Here is a 12,648-nt window from a genome sequence, read left to right as displayed (position 1 = left end):
AATACCAAATAATAATAATATAAAGATATAATATATATTATTATTATTATAAATATGTACCAGTTTCCTGAAACTAACAAATAGAGTTATAGCTTTGATTGACTTACTAGCTTACGGGAATGCTTTGAATCTCAACTTACTTTTTTAGAGGGGGGGATTACTACTGCATGGAAGGATGGTATACTGGAACGCAGGTGTTCTTACTCTTTCTCAGGTACCTGAGAAAATAGAGTTGGCTGACTATAACATGGAAGGCCCAAGCGTCGCCTTGAAAATTATGTGGAAGAGTTCCGGCTTGCTTGCATTAGGATCCATCCCTCCAAGAAACCATCAATATATGAAGCATATGGCTCCTCTTTGAGTTCTATTTTCTTGGGGTTGGGATGAGAGCACGATATGAGCATGCGAATTTCTTCGAATCTACCATTGGAGAGAAAATAAGGGGTTATGTGGATGGGGGATTTGGAGATTCTTGAAAGAATGTTTTGGCTTCTTCCTATTACGCTTCAACACAGAAGAAGATTGTTAAAAGGTGCTGGAAGGAGGATATATTTTTCCAATTGTTTCAATTGCCCAACCTCGGAATGGCCAAGGTTTAATGATTTCATGTAATTCTTCCGCTTACAGGTTTTTAATCGGTCTGTATCTTTGGACATCCTCGGGCGTATTTATTGCAATCTTTTTCCATGTTTGGCCAATAAAACCCATATCTGTGTATCAGCCATCTCATTCTTCTGCCCGCTTGATGTGCTCCAGCGATTCTTTCATGGACCTCAGCCATTACCAATAAAGCCCCCCTTTACCTTCTCTTTCTATTCTATAAAAAGGCGAACATCTAATCTAGGCCCGGTCGCCTTTCTATGAAGGCGAGCAGCCCAGCCCCCTTGTGGAAATTTGTATATTAAGGAAGCCGTATTTCGCAATAGCAGCTCCGAGAAGCTGGGCTTAGGGTGCGCCTCCTGCGGTCGTTTCAGTGACTCAATTGGCTGGCTTCCCTCAGCTCAGACTGGTGTCGCCACCTCTCCCAGGACCGGAATGATTATCCCTGCCCGATGGGTCTACATTCATCCCTGAATGTCGTCGGGTACTCTTCACTTCCCCGCCATTCTTGTAACCGTCACCTGTAATCCGCGCAGGTGTGTCCGCACCCCCTGGAGTGGACGAGAAAGAAAGGATTTTTTCTCGGAGCAACCCCCAGACCCAGGAGTTCACTTTCCCGTATGAGCATTCGGTACATATATAAGTCAGTGGAAGAGTCAAAGGGTCACCACTACTGAGGGTCTCCCCCCTTATCTTAGAAGGGTCGTCTGAGGGTTCGCCGCGGTTCATTGCTGTGCTTACACACTAGGCTACCCTTCTCCGAAAGCTCCGCGGGACCACCTATCACTAGTCTTCGGCCGGAGGGGTTTATTGCACAAAAAGGCCGGGACGCAGAGGAAAGCCCAACGAATGTCAGATGCAAAGCCCCGCACCTCATTAAGATCATATTGGCATACTCTCCCAAAAAAAAAAGAGCAGACCCCATTGAAGACGGGAGTGAGGTACAACAAATTTCCGTCCACCTTCTCACGGAGCCGTACGTGGACGTTACCGCTCATACAGCTCCCAGCCAGCAAGCAGTTAGCTTTCCTCTAGAAGTCATGGAAGTGTGGATAAATCGACATCAAACTCTAGTCGACAGAAGGTTTTTCTTTTTTTCCCGCTCGCAGTAGTATAGTAGTCCCAATATTCCAATACTACAGCGTTAGCAGCGTTTTGTCTCGATGAAAAATCTTCTGGTGACCATGAGGATTTCTTCTCTATCCTTTGGACTTGAACGATCCAATTTCGAATCTTGTTGGAGATTCTTTATCTGGCTTTGACGTATGGGGCCCTTTCCCCACTGTTTGAGAAAAGTTTTTCATCTTTCCTTTACATCCGAACAGGACGGGCCACTAGTCCCTGATCTGGACGCCGCACCTGGAACTCCTTCTACCTGTGGTTGTGGGGTTGGCGCCTCCTGAGCTGCTTGAGCAGCACCCACAAGGGGGTGGGAAGGAATAAGACTACATAAGAGAATACTCTCTTTTTACTTTATTGACTGGTGTCCCGCGGATCTCTCTCTTTAGGCGCTTCGTTTAGTTCGTTTATAGCGAGAAAGCCCATGCGAGTCAATTAAGTAAGCTGGAAGGCACTTTTTAAAAAGCCTGGAACTTGATCCAATCTCTAACCAATTGCGGCTTGTTAGAGCACCTAAGCAACGATGCGAATAATCGCTTGCCTAATTCAGTAGGGTTTTCATTTGATTTCTATATGATAATATGCAGTAGCCATCCATCCTGGAAAGGAACAACCATAAGTGATTAGAGCGATGCTCCTTTTTTTGCAAAGAGTTGAGTTCTTCCTCTTTCGCGCAGGATAGCCACGGACTCTTCCGAAACATTCAGATATAGGAAAAGCCAGAGCCAAAGCCAACGCGTCAAAGTGGTTCAGCAATCGACGTAACAGGTTCAAATACTCTAAGCTAGGTATATAGAAGGTATATTCGATTCAACAATCTGAAGTAGTGGAGTTAGCCCTCGGTATACCATACTGTAAGCCTCAGATAATCACTAGCTTATTCAAGAATAATATAGTATAGTAAAGTCGTAGAGGAAGAAAAGAAAGAAGAGAAAGAACTGGGAGTATGAGGACAACTTACAGGGAGAAGGAAGGTGGAGACAAACAACAGGAGCTATTCAACCATCGTTAGAGGCAAACCAATGATTAGAAGAATGCTGGAAGAAGAGGAAAGCTGATTGATAACACTTAACCAAACATCGCAAGGACAGGAAGGAGTATCCTGAACGTAAGGCCAATGGCTAGCATACTTCGCTGAACACTCAACTTGATCTATATCGATAGACACATCTGAGAGAATCATAGTTCCCCCTCTGGGGATAACTAGTTCTTCTCCCGAGTCCTTGTTTTGTATGAGATAACAGCAGTCTTTACTTAACCGAGCATCGTAGGGCTTACTTCATCACACATAGCTGTCTTTACTTTCGTTTCGCTAACCGCCCAAAAGCAGGTGCGCACACACAAATGCTAGGCGAGATACGTAGTTCTCTCAACCCTTCCTATCCATCATTACAGACCGGAACTAGATCGGATTAGGTAGAGCAAGACCTTGAGCCTCTTGAGAAACCAATAGAAACGACAGTAGCTAGCTTCACCAGAAGAGGAAGAAAGACTTCTATAACTTAACTTCCCTATTGAGTAGAATGCATGGCAAGTTTCCACTGCTTTAGGCTACTCTACTAAGACTCGAGGGCCGACTTCACGTAACTAAACTAAATGGCTTAACTAAACTAAAAAGGAACTAAACTGGGATAAATCTTAACTAAAGGCGTACTGTACTTTGCTTAACACTCACTATATTCAGCTAAAGCTGGATGCGTATTATATTATATCTTGCCTTGCCTTGGTAGAGCGAAACTTTGAACCCAACACAAGCAACTCTCCAGGTTTAGCGATATTGATGGGTTCCAGCCTCATTCCACTACTTACGCTTCCCGCAAGAGAAGAGTCTTGATTTCGATTCGAGAAGGTAGTTATTCTTCTTCCGATAGTCATATTGATTGATTCGAAGAGACTAGAACGATACACATTCCCTGCATTTCTGCCAGGAGGCAGAAATGGATGGTGGAAACGGATGCACGAAATACCAAAATAGGAGCAACTTATTAAATAGGGCTATCTATACAGTAGGTCAAATAGGATCAAGTTTTGCCAATTCCGAATTCAAGTACGAAAACTAAGAAGTTGGCACTTTTAACACAAGGAAAAGGGAGCCCACATAAAAAATCGAAAGCGAGTTGGTGCTTGGGAAAGATACTGGTACCTTTAGACTAGGGTCAATAATTCATTAACATTTTTTTATTTTCCTGGCTTAAGGCTTTCACCGCAGTATTGTCTTATGCTTTAGCCAAGTATAGCTCTTAAATCTGTCTGATTTGCCAATCCAATGAATCATGATTTCCCTTGCTTTTCAGATAGCCTTGACATGAATGAAATGTGCACTTGACCGTTATCCCTTGCTTTGATTACACTCTCTCTCTATTCTTATCTCTTGTCCGGCACCAATCCTTCTTCTTGATCCCAACCTACTAAGAGTTTTCCGATCGTCATCCAACCAGTAACATGTGATGACCGAATCGACTGCTCTGTGAAGAGTTGGAAGTCAAGCTAGGGGATATTCTCTCTCAACCTATTCTTGGGACATTGGCCAAAGATAATAAGCGAAGAAGGAAGGCAAAGATACTTGGATTCCATTGATTATCTTCCATTTCATCCTGCACTTGATTGCAAAACAAAATCAGAAGCTGTTCTCAGATCCGTTCTCCGCCGATACCAATAGGAAACCTCAGCTGGAAACTCTCTAGATAGCTTCTTAGCGCTTAGCTACTTTCTCCTTCTGCGCCGCTAGCGCTACTACTCCTAGTGATAGGAATAACATACTCTTTTTCGCGATGAGGCCCATCTTGGACCGGTAACGTATTCTAATGATCTGGATCTCTGGCTTATCTCTTACTTGACGGATTCTATTTCAGCTAGTGGGATTTCATTTAAGTGACGATAATCAGGAAAGAACAGGGTGGATTGGCTCTGATCGATACCATCTAAAAGTGCTTGCTTCATTCATTCGTGACATTACTGGTTATTCTTATTTAGTTTCGCCTCGCTCTTGGAATCATGCGCATGGCTCCATGCATATTCATGGGGGGCCTAACGAGTGCTACGAGTGAATGCGTAGCTTTGTCTTCTCTTATTCAATTTCGAGTTAGAGGTTAGAGGGAAAGAGAACTCCCCCAAAGCAGCCATTCTCTTAAGAAGAGCTATTATCCCTTGTTATTTCTAAAATGTGTATCACCATACTGAATCTAGCGCAAAGCTAGGAATGATTATCGGAAGTTGGCTACTTACTTAGACTTAGGTAAATCAGTTCCTTCTCTAAGACCTAACTGCGCTGTCGAGGGTGATCTTGAAAGAGCACATGAAGGATAGGGAGGGACCGGAATTCCCCTTTTTTAAAGAGCTGCTTGTACTCAAGCTTGAAGGTGGAGATCTTATAAAGGTTGCCAGTAAGCAAGAAGCAAGCAGGTATCTATTAACAGCAATAGTCAGAGTCATATAAAAGGTAGCCAAAAAGAAGCATCGAATCCATCAGGTTGTATGAAATGAAAGGAGACCCACAGTCCCACTTCTCCTTCCCCCCGCCCCAGAAATGGGGCGGGCCTCGTTCTTCTTGACGATACCACCGTTCAAAAAGACTACACCTTCTCCCTAAAAACGGAAATCTGGTTTGGCAGTCACAAGGAAGATTGTGTACCCCAACTCAAAAAAACAGGCACGGGACTAGCCCGCTGTCCCGAGGACAAGAAAAAGGCTGTGTTTAGCCTTTTCGTGCGCGATCCCAATCGTGGACCGTTAAGTCGATATGGGCTTTATCTTAGGTTCCCCCGTATAGGTATAAAAGAAAACCCTTTTCCAGTTCATGTTATCGAGGACCTGGGCGATTTTTACCCGCTTCTCGGCGCTCGCCGTTTCAAGGTGAAGATCTTCGTTAATCCTTTTTAGGATTTTTTATTTTCGTATACGCTGGCATGAGCGAATAACATTTTTGATTCGTTCTCGCAAGAACGAAATGGATGGTGCTTCAGGTTCAGGGTTCGGCGGGGTGTGGCTTGTGGATGGTTCGGACGCGGCATTTTCCTCCGACTCCGATAAGTTGAGGTACTTTTGCCAACTCTCAGAGGCGGATCCCGAAGCCGACCCAGAAGAATTCATCCAATTTATGAGAGCGGATTCGCTACCGAAGAAGACCCCCAAGAGAGAAAGAATCACCAAGGCGAGACTCCCAGGGCAGCCCATCTTTCTCAAAAAGGAAGAGAGGGTGAGCCCAGAACCCCATTCTTTCAAGAAAGTTAGAATAGAATGAATTCTGTCGAAAAAGAAAGCAGGAAAATAGGAGTAAGCGAGTAGGGTCAACAAGATTCTAAACGAATACGCGAAGGATATTTTTTATATTATTCCAATTATTATTTATTGATTGATTATATAATTTTTTTTAGATCCATATTCATTTTCATTTGCAAATACAAACTCTCTTGCATTTTATTTTGACTTTAGCGCTAAGGATAAGGGAACGGAGAAAAAAAGAGCTGGCTTGGCTGGTACATCAAGCATATGACATATTGCTTGTTCGGTGTGGTACACATATCTGTCAATGTCAATCAAGTAAGAAAATTCATTCCCACTGTCTGAGGAAAAGGTGAAGAATTGCAATTTATTGAGCTTGTAAGGCCCGTCCCCGATAAAGGGTATAAATAGGGCTATAAGTAGGCCGTTTGCTATTGCAATAAGGGCTGCTCGCCTTTCCTTTTGACGGCTTGGCTTCCTATCGCTCCTATGTAGTGGTCGGCCTTAAAAGGAGTCTTCCTACCATACCATCATGCATGCCTATGTTATAGTGCGTTAAGCTTCGGCAGAAGCAAGCAAGATGATGAAGCGAAGCTTCGTAGACAAGGCTCGTTCCGTGCTTTACTTACGAGCTCGTGTAGTAAGGCCTCGCCCTACTTCAATAAGGGCTTATGCACTCCACTCGTAAACGAGCGTTAGAGCTTTTTGAGCGAGCGAGCGAAGCCTTCCCTCACCCGAGAATTGCATTTCCGCTTCAGCTTCCCCGGTTTAGTTGGTTTGGAGGATTAATTGATTGGATACCCAATCCGCATAATCTTTCAAAGTCACTGCTTCTACGACGATAGGCGTAAAGGCATGATTAGTTCCACAAATCTCACTGCACTGACCATAGTAAACTCCTTCTCGTTGTACCGAGATGGAGGTAAGATTTGAACGACCAGGTACAGCATCACATTTGACACCTGAGGAAGGTACAGCCCAACTATGAGGTACATCAGCGGGTGTTACAATCATACGTAGATGAGTTTTGGCTGGTACAACCACTCTATTGTCAACTTCTAATAAACGTGATTGACCCAATTCTGGATCATCTTCTGGAATCGTATAACTGTCAAAAGTGAGTGACTGTTCATCGGAACTGTTATAGTCCGAATACTCATAAGGTTGGGTCGACGCCCGCCTCCCCCCAAACTTGACTTGCAAGTTTCCCCGCAAAAAGCTCTCCACGCCTACTCTTATTTTTAAAGAGCGCTATTCTTCTTTAGTTAGGTAGTTCTCCCCCCTCTTGAGTCACCCTTATCTAAAAAAAAAGGACGGAGTCTATCTAGATCATAGGATCACTGTATTCAGAGGTCAATTCTCTTTCTTTGACCTCCCACCGTTCACGACATCCCTTGCTTCTCGCAAGAACGGCTCCTCGGTGGAGGAGTAGAAGCGCTGGTCCCCTTCGGCCAAGTGCTTGTGCGTGCTCTTACCTACCGTAGGACCTCCGTCCCCGAAGCGAAGAAGGAGGAGCAGGAACAACAGGTTGTCCTCTCTTGGCCCAGTAGTTCCGCAACTACTACCGTGGTTGTTGCCAACGGGGATCCCCCATTCCGAAAGGTAACGGGGCCGGCCCTTAGGTCCAAAGTTGTATGCCACTGCTGTGGTGCCGATAGATTCACTACTGAAGCCCCGTTATCGGACATTGCGGGCTTAGCATCTATTTTTCGTATATCGCTCCACCACACCGAGAAGAGGTATGTGTACCTCCAGCAATAACAAGAATGGAACCATAGGCTCCTATGCTGGGAGCATTTCGGGGTATAGGTCTAACCACCTCAACTCCCCGTTTCTGGCATGCTATAGTTCTTTTAGTCTCTCGACGACGGGAATGGGAGATGACCGGTAAGCCAGATGCTTCGCGAACCACCGGTACATTTCGTTGCACTTAAATCACCCTCGTTAAGAGGCGCACTCCGATACCATTGATGTCCAATAGCTTTGATAGTAATGGCTGGATCTACTAATACCCCGTCCATTGAGTATAACAGAGCAAACGATGGTATAGCAATGAACAATGGAATGACACTAGGAAAAATGGTCCGAATAATTTCGATAGTAGTTCCATGAACAATCCTTTGCGGGATTGGATTAGTTTGCTCGTTGAAATGCCATAAAGCGCGAACCAACATCCGTGATACGAAAACCAAAATCAGAATGAGGAAGAAAAAGATATCGTGATGTAAGTCAATGATTCCTTGCATCATAGGTGTTGCTGCGTCTTGAGATCCTAATTGCCATGGTTCCGCAGCATCACAAAGAGCGATTGTGAGGAATCGACATTCTAATGAACGAAGAATCATTGGCAGCACCAGAAGTAGGACCAAACCGAGAGTGAGTAGCATAGACAAGGATAGATTTGTGAATGAGACATAGTACTCACCAATATTCAGATCCAGAATTGGGTGAATTCCAAATTGATATTGATCCAACGGGCTGTTGAGATTAGGTAGGTTACCAAAATACCCTCTGCCTTGTTGGGCAATCAAGTAGTCCCAGTTGCCCTCGGCAGACATTCGGGCGTGCAGATCTTGTATTCTCTGACCAAAACAACTACGTCCCTGAGGTGTGTGAATCTCCTCGAGTAAGGAGCGCCAAAAAGCGTCGTAGTCCGCAATCGCACTCTCACGCCGGATACCAGAGAATAGATTCACACGGAAAGCGCTTATTTCCTGTACTGACGGGAGATTCAGGTTCCTCTCACGCAAGATACCTTCCATTTCTCTAAATAAGGGGAGGGCTCGGAGTACCCTATGCACATCCTCCACCGATTCCGATTCTCGATTTAGTGGGATTCCAGGCATCCCACGAGTTGCAATCATAATGGGTTTACTACTTGATAATAGCATTTTTCTATCCGTTAATAAAAATATCATCGTACTTGACAATTCCATCTTTTTCAGCTCTGCTCCCAAAAGAGAAAGGAGACTAGACTGATCCATTCTTGACGTCGGCGTTGGTTTTTCCAACGAAACGAAAAAAAGAACATTCGAACAAATAGACTTGATTCCATGACAAGCAAAAATGCTAGCTTCCCAGTACAGTAACGCATACACTATAGACTTTATTCTCCCGTGCTCTACCCAACGAAAGCCATAGTATAGTAACGAAAGCCATAGTATAGTTGAGAACAGGAGCGGGAGACTGAACACCGACACAATGTCGATTTGACAGATCATCGCCATCTCTTTTGATGTAACGAGCACTCTTTCACGAACTTCTCGGACAAAACGCAATGCTCGTTTCGCATACACTAGAGCGTTTGTCCCATCCTTATCTAGTGGGCCAATGAGATTACTATTACTATTACTATTACTATTACTATTACTATATACTATACGCATTTTCTGAGGAGCAACATGAGACTTGATTTCCTCCATCTCTGAATACGAGTTCAGCTCCGGCACCTATTGATTTAGCTCCTTCTAACATTATATATAATATATATCTATCTATTATCGCGTGTATACTTTCTTTACTTTGTATCTGTGCTATTTCGGTTTTCGTCGGCTACCTGACTTTGATTTTCTCTTTCGAGCCGAGAAAAAAGAAAGATTTTAAAGCCAGGGTCCCATAACTTTATAAAATAAGAAAAATCCATTTTTCCTATATAGAGATGATATCGCGCTTGCGGCTCTTTCCCCGATTTATCGTTGATTCCTTTTCTTTTTTTCGCCTATGCCAACTGAGCTAACTAACTTGCTGTTTTTTACTTGTTTGGTATCTAGAAATGCCAATTCAGTGAAACATACCAGAATATCGTACTAGATAGAGACTGGGCTCGTCCTGTATCAAGTACTATCTGCCTTTCCATGGCCTTGAGCGGACCTTTACTCAGCTCCTGCTAGAAGGGCTTACGACGAATAAGATTGTTGGAATGGCTTTAAGTGTGCCGGGCTTGCCCCTATTCCAGTACTATATAGATAGCCTCGCCTCGATGGATCGTTGATTCCTCAATCATGGCATGCACAATACGCCAGAGAACCTAAATCATCACATCATTGTAATACGCATTTTCTTGTAAGTTAAGGGAATAGGCCCTGCCCTGGAAATCCATCTCGATCGAAAGCAAGTGAGCTTGTCGGTTGAGTCGTCATAGATAGTGGTTTCCTCAAGTCAAGCAAGCCCTAGAAACTCGATCCCACAGGGGAGGGGATATTCATTTGAGTTGCCGGTGCCGATCTACGCTTTCCAGGTAGTGAGCCTGCTTCATGACTCGATCTATATTTGATTTGCCGAAGATAGTGGTCTCCTTTTGAAGAAGTCGATTTTTCTCTTGCTTTTCCACCGGGCCGGTGCTCCCCTCTGTTAGGAAAGCTGGAAAGGTCTCTGGTTTGTGAGTGACAAAGGTTTCATTCATCTTACTGCCGTTTATTGGATCGAGAATAGAAACGATTGCTTGATGGCTGGTTGAACCATCCTTGCCAATGAGGTGGAGTGGCCAGTGCATCCCATGATATGAGTGACTGCTGGGCACCCTTCCCGCTACTTCTCTTTCCTCGGTAAGCGGATTTCCGTGGAGTTTGCTCCGCTCTAAAGAAGGGTTACCAGAATAGAAATAGGGGAAGGATAGGCCTCATCAATTAGCATTCTATTGAGTCATTGTTTAGCAATCTCGCAGTCATTGAGACAAAGACTTAGCACAGGAGAGGGATCACTGGAGCTATGGCACTTTTTAGCCAGTCTGGCTGAAAGCAGCCTAAGTCCAGGCAATGCAATTCCGGTGGGACGTGCCCAAAGTGGCTTTTGCCAGAAGAAGCGGTTTTGCGGGATGGGGAAAAAAGGCATTTCAGTACATTGTTCGTCGAAGGAATAGAATAAAATAAAGGTATGCTCTCCTGAAAGGAGAAGGAATTCAGGCTAGCCCCCCTGCTCTATCGTCAGTCGTTCTCACTCCTTCGTCCATCATACTCCCCGCGCCGCACTCCCCAAACTCTATAGGTTGCGTTAGCAATACGAGCGAATTGGCGGTTTCGAGCGTGTAGCAATGCGAGATAGAAGATTGAGCTTGCATGCAATAGCTATGGGTAAGTGCGCCGTAGGCACGAGTGAAGGGAACTAGTAGCCTTATCACGTCAGGTAGCTAGCTAACCGAAGGAGATATATGCCGTTTCGCCACAACAACGCCTATCGGCCAAGACCACTTGAAGATGGAGAGTCAAGTCTATCTCGCCATGAAAAGTGAAGTGAAAGTAAAGTAGTAACAGGATTTCCATTGAAATACTATTATTTCCGATCTGCTTCATCCTCAACCAAACAAGACAGCGGATTCTCATTTATCATAGGTAAGATCAAAGAAGAAGAAGTCGGTTCTAGTCCCTTTGTTAGCCCGAATTGTTGCTATCTCTTTCTGTCGAAGGGAATGCAAACAAAGCGCATCATCCTAGTACGAGATCATCATCCCCGTAGGAGATTCCGGAGCTTTGCACATCCATCAGTCACGTGGACCATACGCACTGGTGCTTTTGCTCAGCTCTGTCGATACCTCGAGCTTCTATTTCTTCTGTTAAGGGAGATGATGTAAATGTCTTAGTTTTCCCGGTAATCCACAATCCATTGTCAAAAGCGAATTGTGAAATATCTACGCCTAAATGATCAGAGACTTAAGTTGCCTCCGTCTAAGGAACCCCTGGATAAGCTTCCTAGATCCTCGCTTATCGTTCACGATGCCATAAACCTTGGTTAGCTCTTCAGAAGCAAGGTATGCCAATTAGTTCAGATGGTGTTCTACCGCCCAGCCCACTTCTTCCATATTTGAAAGCCTTGTCTTCCTATTGATTCCACTCCAATAAATCTATTGCACACCCAGTGGTGAGGTCGGTGATAACCCAGTATTAAAGAGCGGATTCAGCGACTTGTTACACAAATCATTGTAAAGTACAGAGAAAAAGGAGATCTAAATTGGTCAATTTCAAACTCCCGCCACATCCGGGCGAAAGGAGTGGCAGATAAATCGAGAATCCAATTTCGAATGAGCAGAGGAAAGGTGTTTTCCCTCGTTTCTCGCTTTGATTGGCTCGTGGGTGGATAGAAAAGAGATTCTTGGCTGCGCATGTCAGTTGACCATGTTCCAGAAATCGATCCAACCAAGGAAAAAGATACAGACGGATCTTGCTTCTTATGTGCTGCCCTGGTAAAGACCCGTAAGTGGAATCAATAATAATCCTTTCTAGTGGGACTATGCTGGGTTTCTTATGTTAGGAAAAAGAGGGTTCCAAAATCCTTTAAACAAATCCGGCACTTGCTGCGGGAACTTCATTGTGGGCAGTTCCCCACAGAAGATGACCTGGCACTTATCGAGATGTTGTGGACGTATCACCATAGTTCTTAGCTGTCCGTATTGGCGGTTAGTAAGTAGTTTGGTTTCTAGGAGGAAATTGGTTCCATTTCTCTTGCATCCATAAGTAACAAAGATCCTCTTTAGGAATTTCTTGCGGCAGGGTTGTTAGCTTGGCTTGAGTATTGCAAGGATGGATTCGAGAATGGTGTTTTCAGAACGACGCTTGTCCGCCTGCTTGTGAGTCAGTTCTGCCACTCTTTCCTGCTGAAGCAAGAATCCGAGGCATGACTAGACCACTCTTCGATGAGATAGTCAAGACCCTGGTAAGCGTTAAGAAAGAGAGGCCATAGGCACAGTCTCCCCTTGGGAAAAAGGGAAACCCGGCT

General features: G+C 44.4%; 1 protein-coding gene across 1 annotated transcript; it reads right to left on the bottom strand.

Moving 5' to 3' along the window:
* Window positions 1-5,189: 5,189 nt before the first annotated feature.
* On the bottom strand, window positions 5,190-12,443 carry LOC118475655 (uncharacterized). Its single transcript, XM_035963907.1, has 2 exons — window positions 7,898-12,443; window positions 5,190-7,103 (listed from the first exon to the last, which is right to left on the bottom strand). The coding sequence occupies exons 1-2, from the start codon at window positions 9,360-9,362 to the stop codon at window positions 6,709-6,711; spliced, it is 1,860 nt and encodes a 619-aa protein (XP_035819800.1). The 5' UTR covers window positions 9,363-12,443; the 3' UTR covers window positions 5,190-6,708.
* Between the last annotated feature and the right edge of the window lie 205 nt (window positions 12,444-12,648).

The sequence above is a fragment of the Zea mays genome, unplaced genomic scaffold (assembly GCF_902167145.1).
Source record: "Zea mays cultivar B73 unplaced genomic scaffold, Zm-B73-REFERENCE-NAM-5.0 scaffold_54, whole genome shotgun sequence".
NCBI classification, from domain to species: Eukaryota; Viridiplantae; Streptophyta; class Magnoliopsida; order Poales; family Poaceae; genus Zea; species Zea mays.
This window is presented reverse-complemented; position numbering and strand designations above follow the sequence as displayed.